A 12470-nucleotide genomic window follows, 5' to 3' on the forward strand; every position below is an offset into this window, starting at 1 on the left:
TTTTTTTTTTTCGTAAACAGTCTTGCGCATATTGTTCCACAAAATTTTCATGTGTATATGGAAAAAAGTACAAAACGCTGTCGATAAAAAATTTGCACATGTTTTACTAAAATTGTATAAGCCTTGCAACTACATTTGTAAATATTCTGATTAAAATGTTCAAAATTTAGATAAAAATTTTTGAAATAAATTATGTTAAAACTTTGAACTTTAAAACTTTACATCAAAGTAAATGATTTTTGTTAAAGCATGAACCATATTTTTATTTAAAACTAACAACAAAATTTTAGCTTAAAACATTCTAAATATTAAAAAAAAAAACACCATTCATCCACTTTTGACCGCCAGTGTAGTTGAAGCACAATGTTAAAATACAATGAAGTGTGAAATTAGGAAGGGAGCGCTTACTGCTGAATACGGAATGTTATTATCAAAGCTAAATACATAAATCAAACTTCTAAACTTGATACAAAAATTTTAAAAATTCAGCAAATCGATATAAAAATTTCGAACTTTTTACTCTAAATTTTAATCCTTCTGCAGTGTTTGGAATTTACCTCTCCCCCTAATGTTTTTGGGTAATTTTGACACAGTGATAGAAACTAGTTAATTCTAAGAAGAAAAAACGGTATTTCAAAATGTATTCAGCTAATATTTTATTTATCGCATTCAGACACTTTATCGACAAGTGCTTCAAAAATACTGTGGGTGTAAACCAACGAAAAAAAAATCTTCAATTTTTTGGAAAACCATAGCTGATTATGCTTTTAATGAATAGACAACGCCGCAGCTTATTTAAAACTACCTTACTCTGTAATTAAAGAATTTTTTCATGAAAATTGGACCATTTGACCCAATCATTGCAGAAGGTTAAGAAAATTGATAAATAAAGATGTAATTCTTATAGAAGAAAATATGCAACACCGTTCACATTTTTTTTAATTAACGAAAGTTTTTTTAAACTGTTCCTGGAAATACCGGAAAAGGCTTTCAGAAAAAAAATTATTCAAAATCAGCGCTGCTTCGAACATAACACTTTTTTACACTAAAACTTTGTGGTCTATAAAATCAGTCGATGAAAATCTGTTGATTTTTATTTTATTGTGTACTTTGAAAGATCGGCGTCACCCCTGGCTCTTAATTAGTTCATCGCAAGTGTAAATTAACTTAAAAAAATATTTAGTGTAACTACTCAAAATGACATTTTTTCTGAGCATTGTTAGAAATTTATTTTTATTTATTTTTTAGTGCAAGCCTTGGGGAGCAGCTTGCTTTCAGTCCCATTGGGATGATCAATATTTTATGATCAATTAATAAAAAAATTTAACTGGAAAAACATTGCGAATATTAAAAAAACAACAATAAAACTTCATTTGAAAGGTGCTACACATTTTTCAGTTTTAGTTCAGAAAGTTGAAATTCAGTTTGTATGATCACTGTGAAAGTGATGTTGCTAAGTTCTATATAAAGTATGACTTTTAATAAGTTCAACTGTGATATTTTTACTAAAAACAATGTTTCACCAATAAAAAATACGTAAATTTCAAGATATATTACTTATTTAAGATAAAATATATTTGTAACTATAGAACTAGGATATTGAAAGTTTTTCTGAAGATGATTTTTTTTGATTAAACACCGTTCACTTAGTTTTAGGCGCCATTACGTTTTTTTATTTTATTTATTATTTTATTATTATTATTATTATTATTTTTTTTTTATTATTTTGACTTCAGATTCAAATTTAGCCACCCAAAAAAATTCTTAAATCACATAATAATAAGCCATTCTTGGGCCATTCCATTGTGACTAGTGGGACATTTTACTCCAGAATGTGATCAATTGTGAGTTTTAACTATGCCGTCGGAGCTTATACAACAGCGAAAAATATTTTTTAACAAAGAACGATAACTAATGTATAAAATTGCTTTAACAAAAATACTAAACGAGATCTTAGTTTTATGTAACTATCATTTGAATGAATGTGACTGGTGGGACACTGAAAAGAACTCTTTTTTACCCTTGTGCAATCAAAGATGAATTTTATATATGTATTTGTGTTGTAAAATATGAATTATACGCTTTCGTTTCCAAAAAAAACGAGGTGTATATGATCTTCATAGAAATATTAAAAAATATTTAAAGTTGTGACTGGTGGGACATCTCCTTGTGACTGGTGTCAAGTAATTATACATAAATAAATATAAGTTTCCATAGACAAAAATTGCAACTTCTTTTGATTTTTTTTAATATTTCATCACAGGTTAATGAAATGCAGTCATTTAATAAGAGGTGACTAATGAAATAGAGATAATTAGAGCATATTTAAATTTATGTCGTTATCCTCTTTTCAATGGAATGACCCTCTTAGTATTATCTATATATATAAAATAATAGCCGTTTTCGTTGTTCGGAGTTAACTCATAAACCACTGCATAGATTTCAGTCAAATTTTCAGTGGAGATACCTTGCATATATGATCCTATTTATTATAGGCTACCAGAAAACTCGCTAGGTGGCGCTGGGGTCGAGTTATTTATAAAAGTCGTATTTATGAACCGATTTCGTACAAATTCAAAACCTGTGCCATCTCCATTATGAAAAATACTTATTCGAAAAATAGACCCGCTAGGTAGCGCTGGAGTCGAGTTATTTATAAAAATCATATTTATGAACTGAGTTCTTTTAAATTCAAAATGTAAGCTACCAGCATGATGGAAAATATCTAAGTCATTTTATAGTATAACCTTTGTTTTCTGAGAGTGGAAAGCAGAAAACAAAAATTAACCAACATTTCATCACATTTAATGATTGGGCCCACATTTTTTGTGAGTTTTGGACGTTATAGTGATCCACTCTTCCCCATATTTTATATTTAGGGTTTTCTAATAAAAGAGATACTACTAACTAAATTTCATGGAAATCGGATGAAATTTAATGTTTCCGCCCACAAGAGTGCAGGTGTACTATTTATTCCACCTGCCTCCATATAGTCGAAACACTGCGCGGCGTCACACGTTTTTTTTTTCATACAAAGAAAATATTTGATACCCATTTTATGCCCATAATTTAAAAAATTAGTATATTCACATGAATTGGGGTTTTCAGAGGTTTTTGTGGTCGCTGTATTTGAATCTGAAGTCAAAATACCAAAGAAGAAAATGGCCGATCCAATATGGCGTTTAAAATCGTAAGACAATATTTTATGTAAAAAACTAGCAAATGCCCGCTTGCTTCGCGGCGCCTAATAAGATCTTTTGCGTTGGCCAATTCAAAAATAGCGTTTAAAAGCAAAAGCGGTCTGTAAAGTAAACATTTTTAGTTTAAATTTAAACGTTTAAAGAGCGAAATCCTCCTCACCACATATGCCAAAAATAGTAGCGCTGTGATTCCATATGGAATACTAATCCCTTTCGATGTCATGCGTTTTACCGATGGTATTATTTCCACCTGTGAGATCTCTGCCAAGCGTGCGTAATATTCTTCTATGATCTTGCAACTTCAGCATTGGTCCGATGCTCCATGTAAGCCAATAAAACTCAAGAGCACAGATGAGCGCTTTAAATTATAGGAGGGCCAATAATCCACGCTTTCCCACAGGATGAAAAGTTTTTCCCGTACATTGACTAAATGAGTCGTGTGATCTCTTAAATATCGTTCAAATGAAGCCATTGATATACCTATCGTTTTCCTTCTTGGACAGATGTGGTCGAATCCTTCTTTGTCAATTCGCTACTTTTACAATTCGTCTTAATATTTATGAATTGGTTTCTGCGAGTCTTACTGCTGTAATAACGACCGCCTCTAGCAACTTCGTCAATCGGAGGTAGATGCAAGATCACGCTTACGCAGTCTTTCGGTCTTTATATGCATACCTAAACGCATCCTTGATTTAGCCATCTGTAGAATAAATTCGTTTAAGACAAACATAGGGCCAAAGTAGAACAAACCCCGGGGGGTTTCTATATATTTCGGGTGCAGCGTCGTCCATTGGGTCCCTTTTGTGCAAAACCTTTGCTTGTCATGAAATGAATACGAATTATGAATTCCAATCAGGTTTTATAAAAAAAACGGATTTTCTAAATACCTAAACTCCAGCGGTCCACTTTTAGCAAAGGAATTTTAGGAATTTAGCTGCGTATTTGAACGAAATCTGTTAATAAATACGACTTTTATAAATAACTCGACTCCCGCGCCACCTAGCAGGTCTGGTAAACGTATTTTCCATCATGCTGGTAGCTTACATTTTGAATTTAAAAGAACTCAGTTCATAAATATTTTTGGAATAAGTATTTTTCATAATGGAGGTGGCACACGTTTTGAATTTGAACGAAATCGGTTCATAAATACAACTTTTATAAATAACTAGACCCCAGCGCCACCTACCGAGTTTTCTTGTAGCCTATACTTGGACCATAAATGCAAGGTATATCCACTAAAAATTTGACTGAAATCTATGCAGTGGTTTATGAGTTAACTCCGAACAACGAAAACGGCTATTATTTTATATGTGACCTGGTCTACGGAAAGGGGGCTTAGGTGTCAAAAAATCAATTTTCACTTTTTGGTTGATTCGGATGGAAGATGAGATGCTTTTTCACGTGGTGAAAAGCAGAAAATCCTAACTTGCTTAGAAGTGTACTAAAAATAATAATAATATTAATAATAATAATAATAATATTAATAATAATATTAATAATAATAATAATAAAACTATAATAATATTCCGACCAACAACAACACTTACTGGACGTCCGGCGCAGAGAACAATTAACGAGATAATGAGCCGACAGCAAAAAAAAATTCATTTAAATCAACGGTATTTCGTCACCTGAGTGGAAGACCGACCGACCTATCTCGGCAGCCGGTTCGAAAACGCCTTTCTCAGAAAACTGTTCAAGAACGCCCCATTTCAGAATTTATTAAAATACACCCTATCCCAGAATTAGGTTGAAGAACGCCCTATCTCAAAACTCGGTTAAAAACAGCCTATCTCAGCTGAAAATACACTCAAAATGTGCTGAGGTAGAGAGTTTTTGAATCGGCAGCTGAGATAGGGCGTTGTTCAACCAAAGTCTGAGATAGGGCGTTCTTGAAAAGTTTTCTGAGATAGGGCGTTTTTGAACTGGCTGCCGAGATAGGCCGATCTTCCACTCACGTATCGATTTTGTAGATACTTCAAACTAGAAAATTTGGATTTACATTTTGTAAGACGAATCATTTGGTCGCGGGGTGTACACGTGTACACATAGTACCAAGAATTCCTTTATTTTATTGAAAAGCTGTTTCAAAGAATACTGTACTTTAAAACTGTTTTTTGTTTTATTTATTTTTTTCTGCGAAACGAAATTTACAAGCGTTATTTGTACATCATTTTAAAGGTCTATCAATCCTCTTTTTAGACCATATTTGATTTTTAAAACTGGATGAAAAATAGCAAACCTATTAATGATAAGTGGATCAGCTACGAAAACAACTGTTTTTTTGTTTAATAAAATCAGGGATTACAAGAAACCTATTTTCATGTTGTATTCGACCTTACTAACAACAACACTAACTTTTGTTGCGAGTGTATTCCCTGTTTGTTTAAGCATTGTGAAGTTAATCTATTGTATAAGGCTTTAAATCTCCCAGTACGGCATAGCCCAACCAATTACCTCAGAAAAAGTAATTGATTTCTGCTTATGTAGCAACTATTTTGAAATTCATGTATATTCACCTAGCAGCCTCCTTGAGATAAACAATATGCTTACACTTGTGATACCTTTGCAAATACCTTTGAAAATACAATTAACTATTTCAGCATTTAATACTAAGTAATTTTAAATTGGTTGAAAAGAAATATGCAAAAGAAACATACTGACTTTGAATTAAGCCAAATGCATTTTAAGTAGTTGAAAGCACACTTACATGTCTGGCAGTAGCTGAGCGTGCAGAGATGCCTGCTGTCACATGTTAGCTTCCAGAAGTTCCGGGTTCGAATCCCAACAAAGGCAACATGTGAAAATTACAATCAATTTTTTTTTGTATCTTGGAAATATGAAAAAGCATCTGTGAAGTGCAGAACGAAAGTGTATTGAAACGAAACATACTCGGCCCTAATATGGTTGTCGACGTCGACGTCAATGTCATTTTTTTTATCGAAAATAGCCCTCGTAAGTCTAACTCCATCTACGTTGACCGCAGTATTTTTGAGGAAAGGTGTTCCTCACAAAAAAACTGTGGTAAGCATAGCTGGAGTTGGACTTACAAGGCTATTTTTTGATGAAAAAATTACATCGACGTCGGCATCGACAGCCATAATAGTGCCGACTGACTTTGAAGTGGTTTAAGCCAAATGCATTTTAAAGTAGTTGAAATCAAATGCGGAGTCGCATAATTGACTGTTTCCTAGGAAATCGCCATGGTAAAGTAAACAGTTCGTTCCAAGGAAGAAAATCGGATCTTCAATCAGTTGTGGTGTGCAAAAAAACTGGTTGAACATCAATATTTAAACTAGTTTCTTTCCGTACTGGGCTATTAAGAAATTACATTAATAACTGTATGTATTAAAATACATACAAAAAACCTTTTTACTTCTTTCTAACACTCGCAGTAGGTAACTTTGTCCTTTTGCCCTTTCCACTCTTCATTTGTACAATTTAATACTGGGCGAAATCAAAATAATTTATGTACTATGTGACAAGAAAAATATTTGTGTATTTTGGGTTTACAGCAAAGTACAAATAAAATATAAAGTTATTAAAAATTAGTACTCAATATTAGCAGATAACGATGCTCCATGCGATTTTAAATGCCCACTTAGTCCAGCGGGTTGTGAAAAACGTTTTCCACAAATCCTACATTCAAATTTTTTTTCTGCATCATGAATGTGTTGGTGTTGACGAAGTTGTCTCTGAGTCGTAAATCCTTTATCGCACACATTGCATATTTTGTTCCGCACTTTTACATGAACTGAGGCCATATGGTCCCTAAGCTTATTTCTATTATAAAAGGCCTTTGGGCAAATTGAACACTGGTGAATTTTGCGTTGTTCGTGTCGCAGCAAATGCTCTTTAAATTCGTTTAGCATTCGGAAACTCTTGCCGCAAATATCGCAAACATACGGCTTTTCGCCAGTGTGAATACGCATATGGCTTTTTAACTCACTTGTGGTTGCAATAGACTTGTTGCATACCTCACAGCTGTAGTTGTAGTCTTGAACGTGTCTTCGTAAATGTACCGTTAAATTAGTTGCCAACTGAAATCCATGCCCGCAAACAATGCATTTAAATGGTAGCGATCCATCATGGGATGCCAAATGTATGGTATACTGACTTAAGCTACGAAGTAAATTCCCACAAATCGAGCATTCAAAAGGACGAACATCGATCTCAGCAAAAGCTAAGTGTTGGTAATATGCGAATTTAGGTTTATAAATACTTTTGTTTCGTTTACATGCTATTTTTTTGGTCTTTTCGTATGAACATATTTTCCGCAGTCGCGAAATCTCATTCTCCAACTCACGTTTAGTTAAGTTTAATTCAAATTTTGTATTGAATTTCTGAAGTATATATTCCAGGGCTTCTCGACGTCTGTTAGCAAATCTATATGCTATCTCATTTTCATTCCAGAGACATGGGTGCGTCTTGTATATTTTGGCCAATCCGACAAATTGTGCATCACTTAGCAAACTGTTTGGTCCGCAGAATGTTTCCTGTTAAAATATAAAAACATCAGATACATACATATTGATTTTAAGTATACGGTATTGGTCTGGTTAAACGTATTCATTTTTCTAAAAATGAATCCCAAGCTCAGATCCAATGGGTAAATATGAGTCACTTGTACACTTTTTAGCATTCATTAGCTTACATACATTTGTAGAGGACCGAAAAAACGGAAAAATCGCATATGCGGAAAATGCTCTACGGGTGATTCTGAGCAAGTTTGCTATGGATCTAAAACCAATTTCGAGCCAGCGATTTTTCAAGGGGAAGTTTCACATCTGTGCACACGATAACTCGAGTAAAAATTGAGGTATCTTTACGAAACTTGGTAATGTTTACTTCTTTTAAGCGTAGGACGGATAGTATTGAAAATGGGCAAAATCGTTCCATAACCACGCCTACCTCCCATATAACGGTAGTTACTGCTATATTTTAGTAACTACTGACGCTTGCTAGCTGAAGATTGATATTTGCAATGATTTTTAGAAAATATTATAAATTGTCCACAATAGTTTTTCATTTAAAACGGCCTCGATCCCAATCAAAAATGTTGAATATAATTGTTATAAGGCCATAAAATAACAAAAAACAAAAAAAAATATATATACATTTTTGGAAAATAGGCGTAGCTACGTCTACTTATGATTACATTTGTATATCTTGGTAGCCGCTTCACCAATTTCTCCCAAACACAGTTGTTGGCCTTGTTGGCTGAAAATTTTTAAAGCCGGACAATAACCGCGCCCACATCCTATATAACGATATTTTTTTTTCGACTAACATCAGTCACAGCCATAGCAATTTCACGATTTTTCCCGTTACGCGCCGAGTAAAACTGGTTAGCATTCATCCATGTATGAGCCGTTTGACAAAAAATTATAAGTTCAGTTTTTTTTTTTTTTTTTATTTAAAGTAATGGACTTTTGAGTGAGATTTTTGAAAGACATCAACGTCAATAATTTATAAATACCTCAGAACTTTGTTTGATTCATGGTACAATTATTACATGTATTGTCTTCCCAGAGAGTTTTGCTTCACATCGAAATTCGTGCTCCCTTATTTTCATTTTGACGCATTTCAATGTTGATTCTTCTACTTTTAGTTGGCTTTGCTTTGGTTTTCGCTCAATTTAATTTTTATAATTTTTATAAAAAAAAAGAAAAAAAAAATCGTTTAAAACAGTGAGGAATAATAACACTGGTCTACAAATTTCAACTTTTTTTCTGCGAATAAGACGGGACCTGGTGTTTCTGAACGGATTTTTCGTGCTGAACACGAATCCGGGGTCAAAAATGTCCCATCACGTCACGTTTTCGAGAAAAAAGGGGTTGAAACCCCTAAAAACAGCGTTTTTGGCCATTTTCGAAAAATTATAGAGCTGAACCCTGACGTGGTACAAATTTTGCATATATCAGAAATTAAAGGCTAAACCGTGCCCTTTCGAATGAGCCCATGCCGAATTGATCGCGTGCACCCTTAAAGCAGGGGGTGTATTTGTGTTTAGGGGTGCAGGAAAAATTGATCACAGAAAGAATTTAATCTTAAACGATCATAGAAAATTAATAATGCCAAGGTTTTAACTATATTAAAATTCGCTGATTACGAATCTGCAGTTAGATTTTAAAAATTTAAGATGACGGGTCGAATATGGTGGATATAAAAATTGGACTCCTAGACACAAATACACCCCCTGATCTAAGGGTGCATGCGATTAATTCGGCATAGGGCTCATTCGAAAGGGCACGATTTAGCCTTTAATTTCTGACATATACAAAGTTTGTAGCACGTCAGGGTTCAGCTCTACAATTTTTCAAAAATGGCCAAAAACGCTGTTTTTAGGGGTTTCAACCCCTTTTTTCTCGAAAACGTGACGTGATGGGAAGTTTTGGACCCCAGATTCGTGTTCAGCACGAAAAATCCGTTCGGAAACACCAGGTCCCGTCTTATTCGCAAAACCCTTGTAGACCAGTGTAATTTTTGATTTGTTTACTAAGCATTTTTTTATTTTTCGGCTTTTGCAATTAAATAAGTTCTCTGCAAGACGGTTTGTTAAAAAAAAAGGGGACATGTATGGTTTATGGTGTACAGAAATATCCCTTTTCCCTTACAGTTAACCTTTTGGTGTGGGCAACAATGATGTTTTTCAAATAAGGCAGATCGCAAAATGCGCTCTCTGGGAAGACAATACCTGTAATTATTGTACCATGATTTGATTTACTTAAATATTACAATATACTTATGTAAACAAAAAACAATTGCCTAAAGATTTGTTGTAACTCGAGATTAGTGCCGTTTAAGATCAATTACGCAAGTGAAAACAAAAAGAGCGTGCGCATTTTTTGTTGTCTCTTCGATTTTGCAATTTAAATTTATAATTTGATAAAATGGAAAATAATTTTTCGTATATGTCATCAACTTCAGAAATGCATATAGCAGTATCTACTTTATCTAGATCAAGGTGTATTAAACAAGGTGTGATTGACAACTCAGTGCGGCTCTCTTTTAACGTAATATAATGTCAAAAAGTATAAACAAACGAATTAACCCTTTGTGATGCATGTATCTTGTCAGCAGATGCCGTAGGCTTTTATTTCGATTATAGTTTTTTTTTACTTACATTACATATATTTTGTCAATAAAATAAAAAAAAAATTGTTTATAAAATGGTTTGAGCAATTTTCTTGTTTTTAATTGCCCAAGTTTTATGCTTTTGTGCGTTTATTTTTATATTTAAATTTTTTATCCTAAACATTATACGACACTTATAAAAGTATTATTTTACATTTGTTTCCAATTTTATATGTGAGCTTAACTCTAACAATTTTGAAATTAAATTTTTTTCATGCGAAATAGTTTTCCATTAAAGACTTTGCTTCGAGCGGTTTTAATTTAAGCTCTTCCATACTTGCTTGCCTGGTTTTAATTATTTCGATAAGCCGAAATATTTCTGTTCGCAACGTGCATTCTAAAGAGTCGTCTGTTTGACTGATCGCGTACCAAATCCTCACTTGTATCAGTTATTTCGTATGGCATTGGGACTGCGCCTGGGTATAAACGAGCTCGTTTGAAAGTGCTTGATTCGGACGGACAACTAATGAAATCACTTTCCTTGAAGTGGTTTTCACAAACGCGAGATGAATCACGTAGTACAACACCACAGCTTTCTTCCCATCGCTGCCGTCTTAATTCGCAACTAGGTGGTTTAAAACATCGCACTATTTTCTTTTCCTGACTTTTATTGCATACAGCGAACCGTTGAAACGTTTTGTTTCGTTTCATCTTTGTTTCCTTACATTAAATATTTAAGCAAAGTCGAACGTATTTACTCATTACCAAACCTAAATGTACTTACTTGCTCTCCTCGGCGGTTTATCTCTTAACAATTTCACCTTTATTAAGAAAATTTGTTGCTTGAAAAATTTGTGTGTAATTTTTTTTAAACAAATTCAAATTTGAAAAAAAAAAACACATTTTCGAATGGGTTAACAATTCATTTAAATTTGACATTATAACCTGTTTCTTATGAGAGCAATGTCAAAATCAATCACACTTTGTTGAATACATTTTGATCTAGATATACCATGTCATATGCCTTCTCCAGATGTTAGCGTTTTTGGAGTACAAGAATTTAGTGGCCTTAACTTAAAAAGCAAACGTAATGTATTAAAGTGTTAGTTTTTTTTTGTCCAACCACACGAAAAATGTATGCTTACAAGAATTTCACTGCTGACGTGTCAAAAAAACTAACTGAAATATGGAATGGACATTGCATTAATCTTATGAATGAAAAAAGCGTCATACTAAAACTTAACCAGTTTATTAAAAAGTACAAAAAGAGAAACAAAAACTAAAATTAAGTTAAGAAGTTTTGTGGAATCGATTGATGATTTGTTTTTCATCGGGAAATGCAAATGTAAATTAAAAGCAAGCCTATGCCTTTGTGGGAAAATTCCGGAGAGGTTGACCTTTTTTATAACTTCATTGAAACCACGAGCTTACCCCAAAAGGTACTCGACGTTGAATTTTGTGATGATGTGTTACATATTTGGCATATCTAACAGAGCAGCTTCATATTCAGCAACAGCTCTCTTCAAGGATATTGACTACAGAGATGAAACTGGAGACCTAATTATTATGTATAAGAATAAAGTCGCTAGAGAAAAGATGAAGGCACGGGAAGCAGTACGCAAAAGCCAAACAGAAGACAGCAACCTCAGCTACTTTTTATTTGCTAGAAGAAAAAATGACGCGTTAACAATGGTAAAAATTTACGGCAAATACCACCAAATCATGGTTAAAGAACCACATTTAGTCGCCCTTAAAGAGCCGAACCCAAAACTATTAGGATATGTGAAAGTTCAAGCTGGAGATGCTTTTACCAAGCAAAGGCAGCTTTGAGAGTTTTTCAGCGAAAAGAGTTCCAGTTTAAATAATTTAATTGGCATTTGCAGCGATGGAGAAAACACTAACACAGACGTTTTGAATGGCATAGTAAGGCGTTTTGAGATCGATTTGGGAAGGCCGTTGCATTGGCTTATATGTCTTCTACATTTTAATGAATTTCGTTTTCGATACCTATTTGAATTTCTCGATAATTCCAAAGCGAGCGGACCAAGAACTGCCAGCGGTTTAATAACCAAACATATTGGATGTTGTGAGAAAATGGTATGAAAACAATTTTTTAGTTATATTTTCTTAGAAATTTTTTATTAAACACAAGTTTTTAAATTTTTTTCAGAGTGCAGTTGATTTAAGGAGTGC

At 33.5% G+C, this 12470-nt stretch overlaps 1 protein-coding gene across 5 annotated transcripts in view; it reads right to left on the reverse strand.

Annotated features, from left to right (window-relative positions):
• LOC118749015 (zinc finger protein 583-like) overlaps window positions 1-12470 on the reverse strand; it is a 180913-nt gene that overhangs the window by 57242 nt on the left and 111201 nt on the right. The window contains exon 9 of one of the 5 annotated variants that reach the window (XM_036483806.1): window positions 6660-7696. The exons of the other annotated variants lie outside the window; for them this stretch is intronic. Within the exon in view, the coding sequence (XP_036339699.1) occupies window positions 6749-7696 (948 nt within the window). The 3' untranslated portion in view covers window positions 6660-6748. Of the gene's footprint in view, window positions 1-6659; window positions 7697-12470 lie in introns of those variants that run through there. 5 annotated transcript variants of the gene reach the window in all.

The sequence above is a fragment of the Rhagoletis pomonella genome, unplaced genomic scaffold (assembly GCF_013731165.1).
Source record: "Rhagoletis pomonella isolate Grant_MI unplaced genomic scaffold, Rhpom_1.0 Rhpom_scaffold_00013, whole genome shotgun sequence".
Taxonomy (NCBI): Eukaryota; Metazoa; Arthropoda; class Insecta; order Diptera; family Tephritidae; genus Rhagoletis; species Rhagoletis pomonella.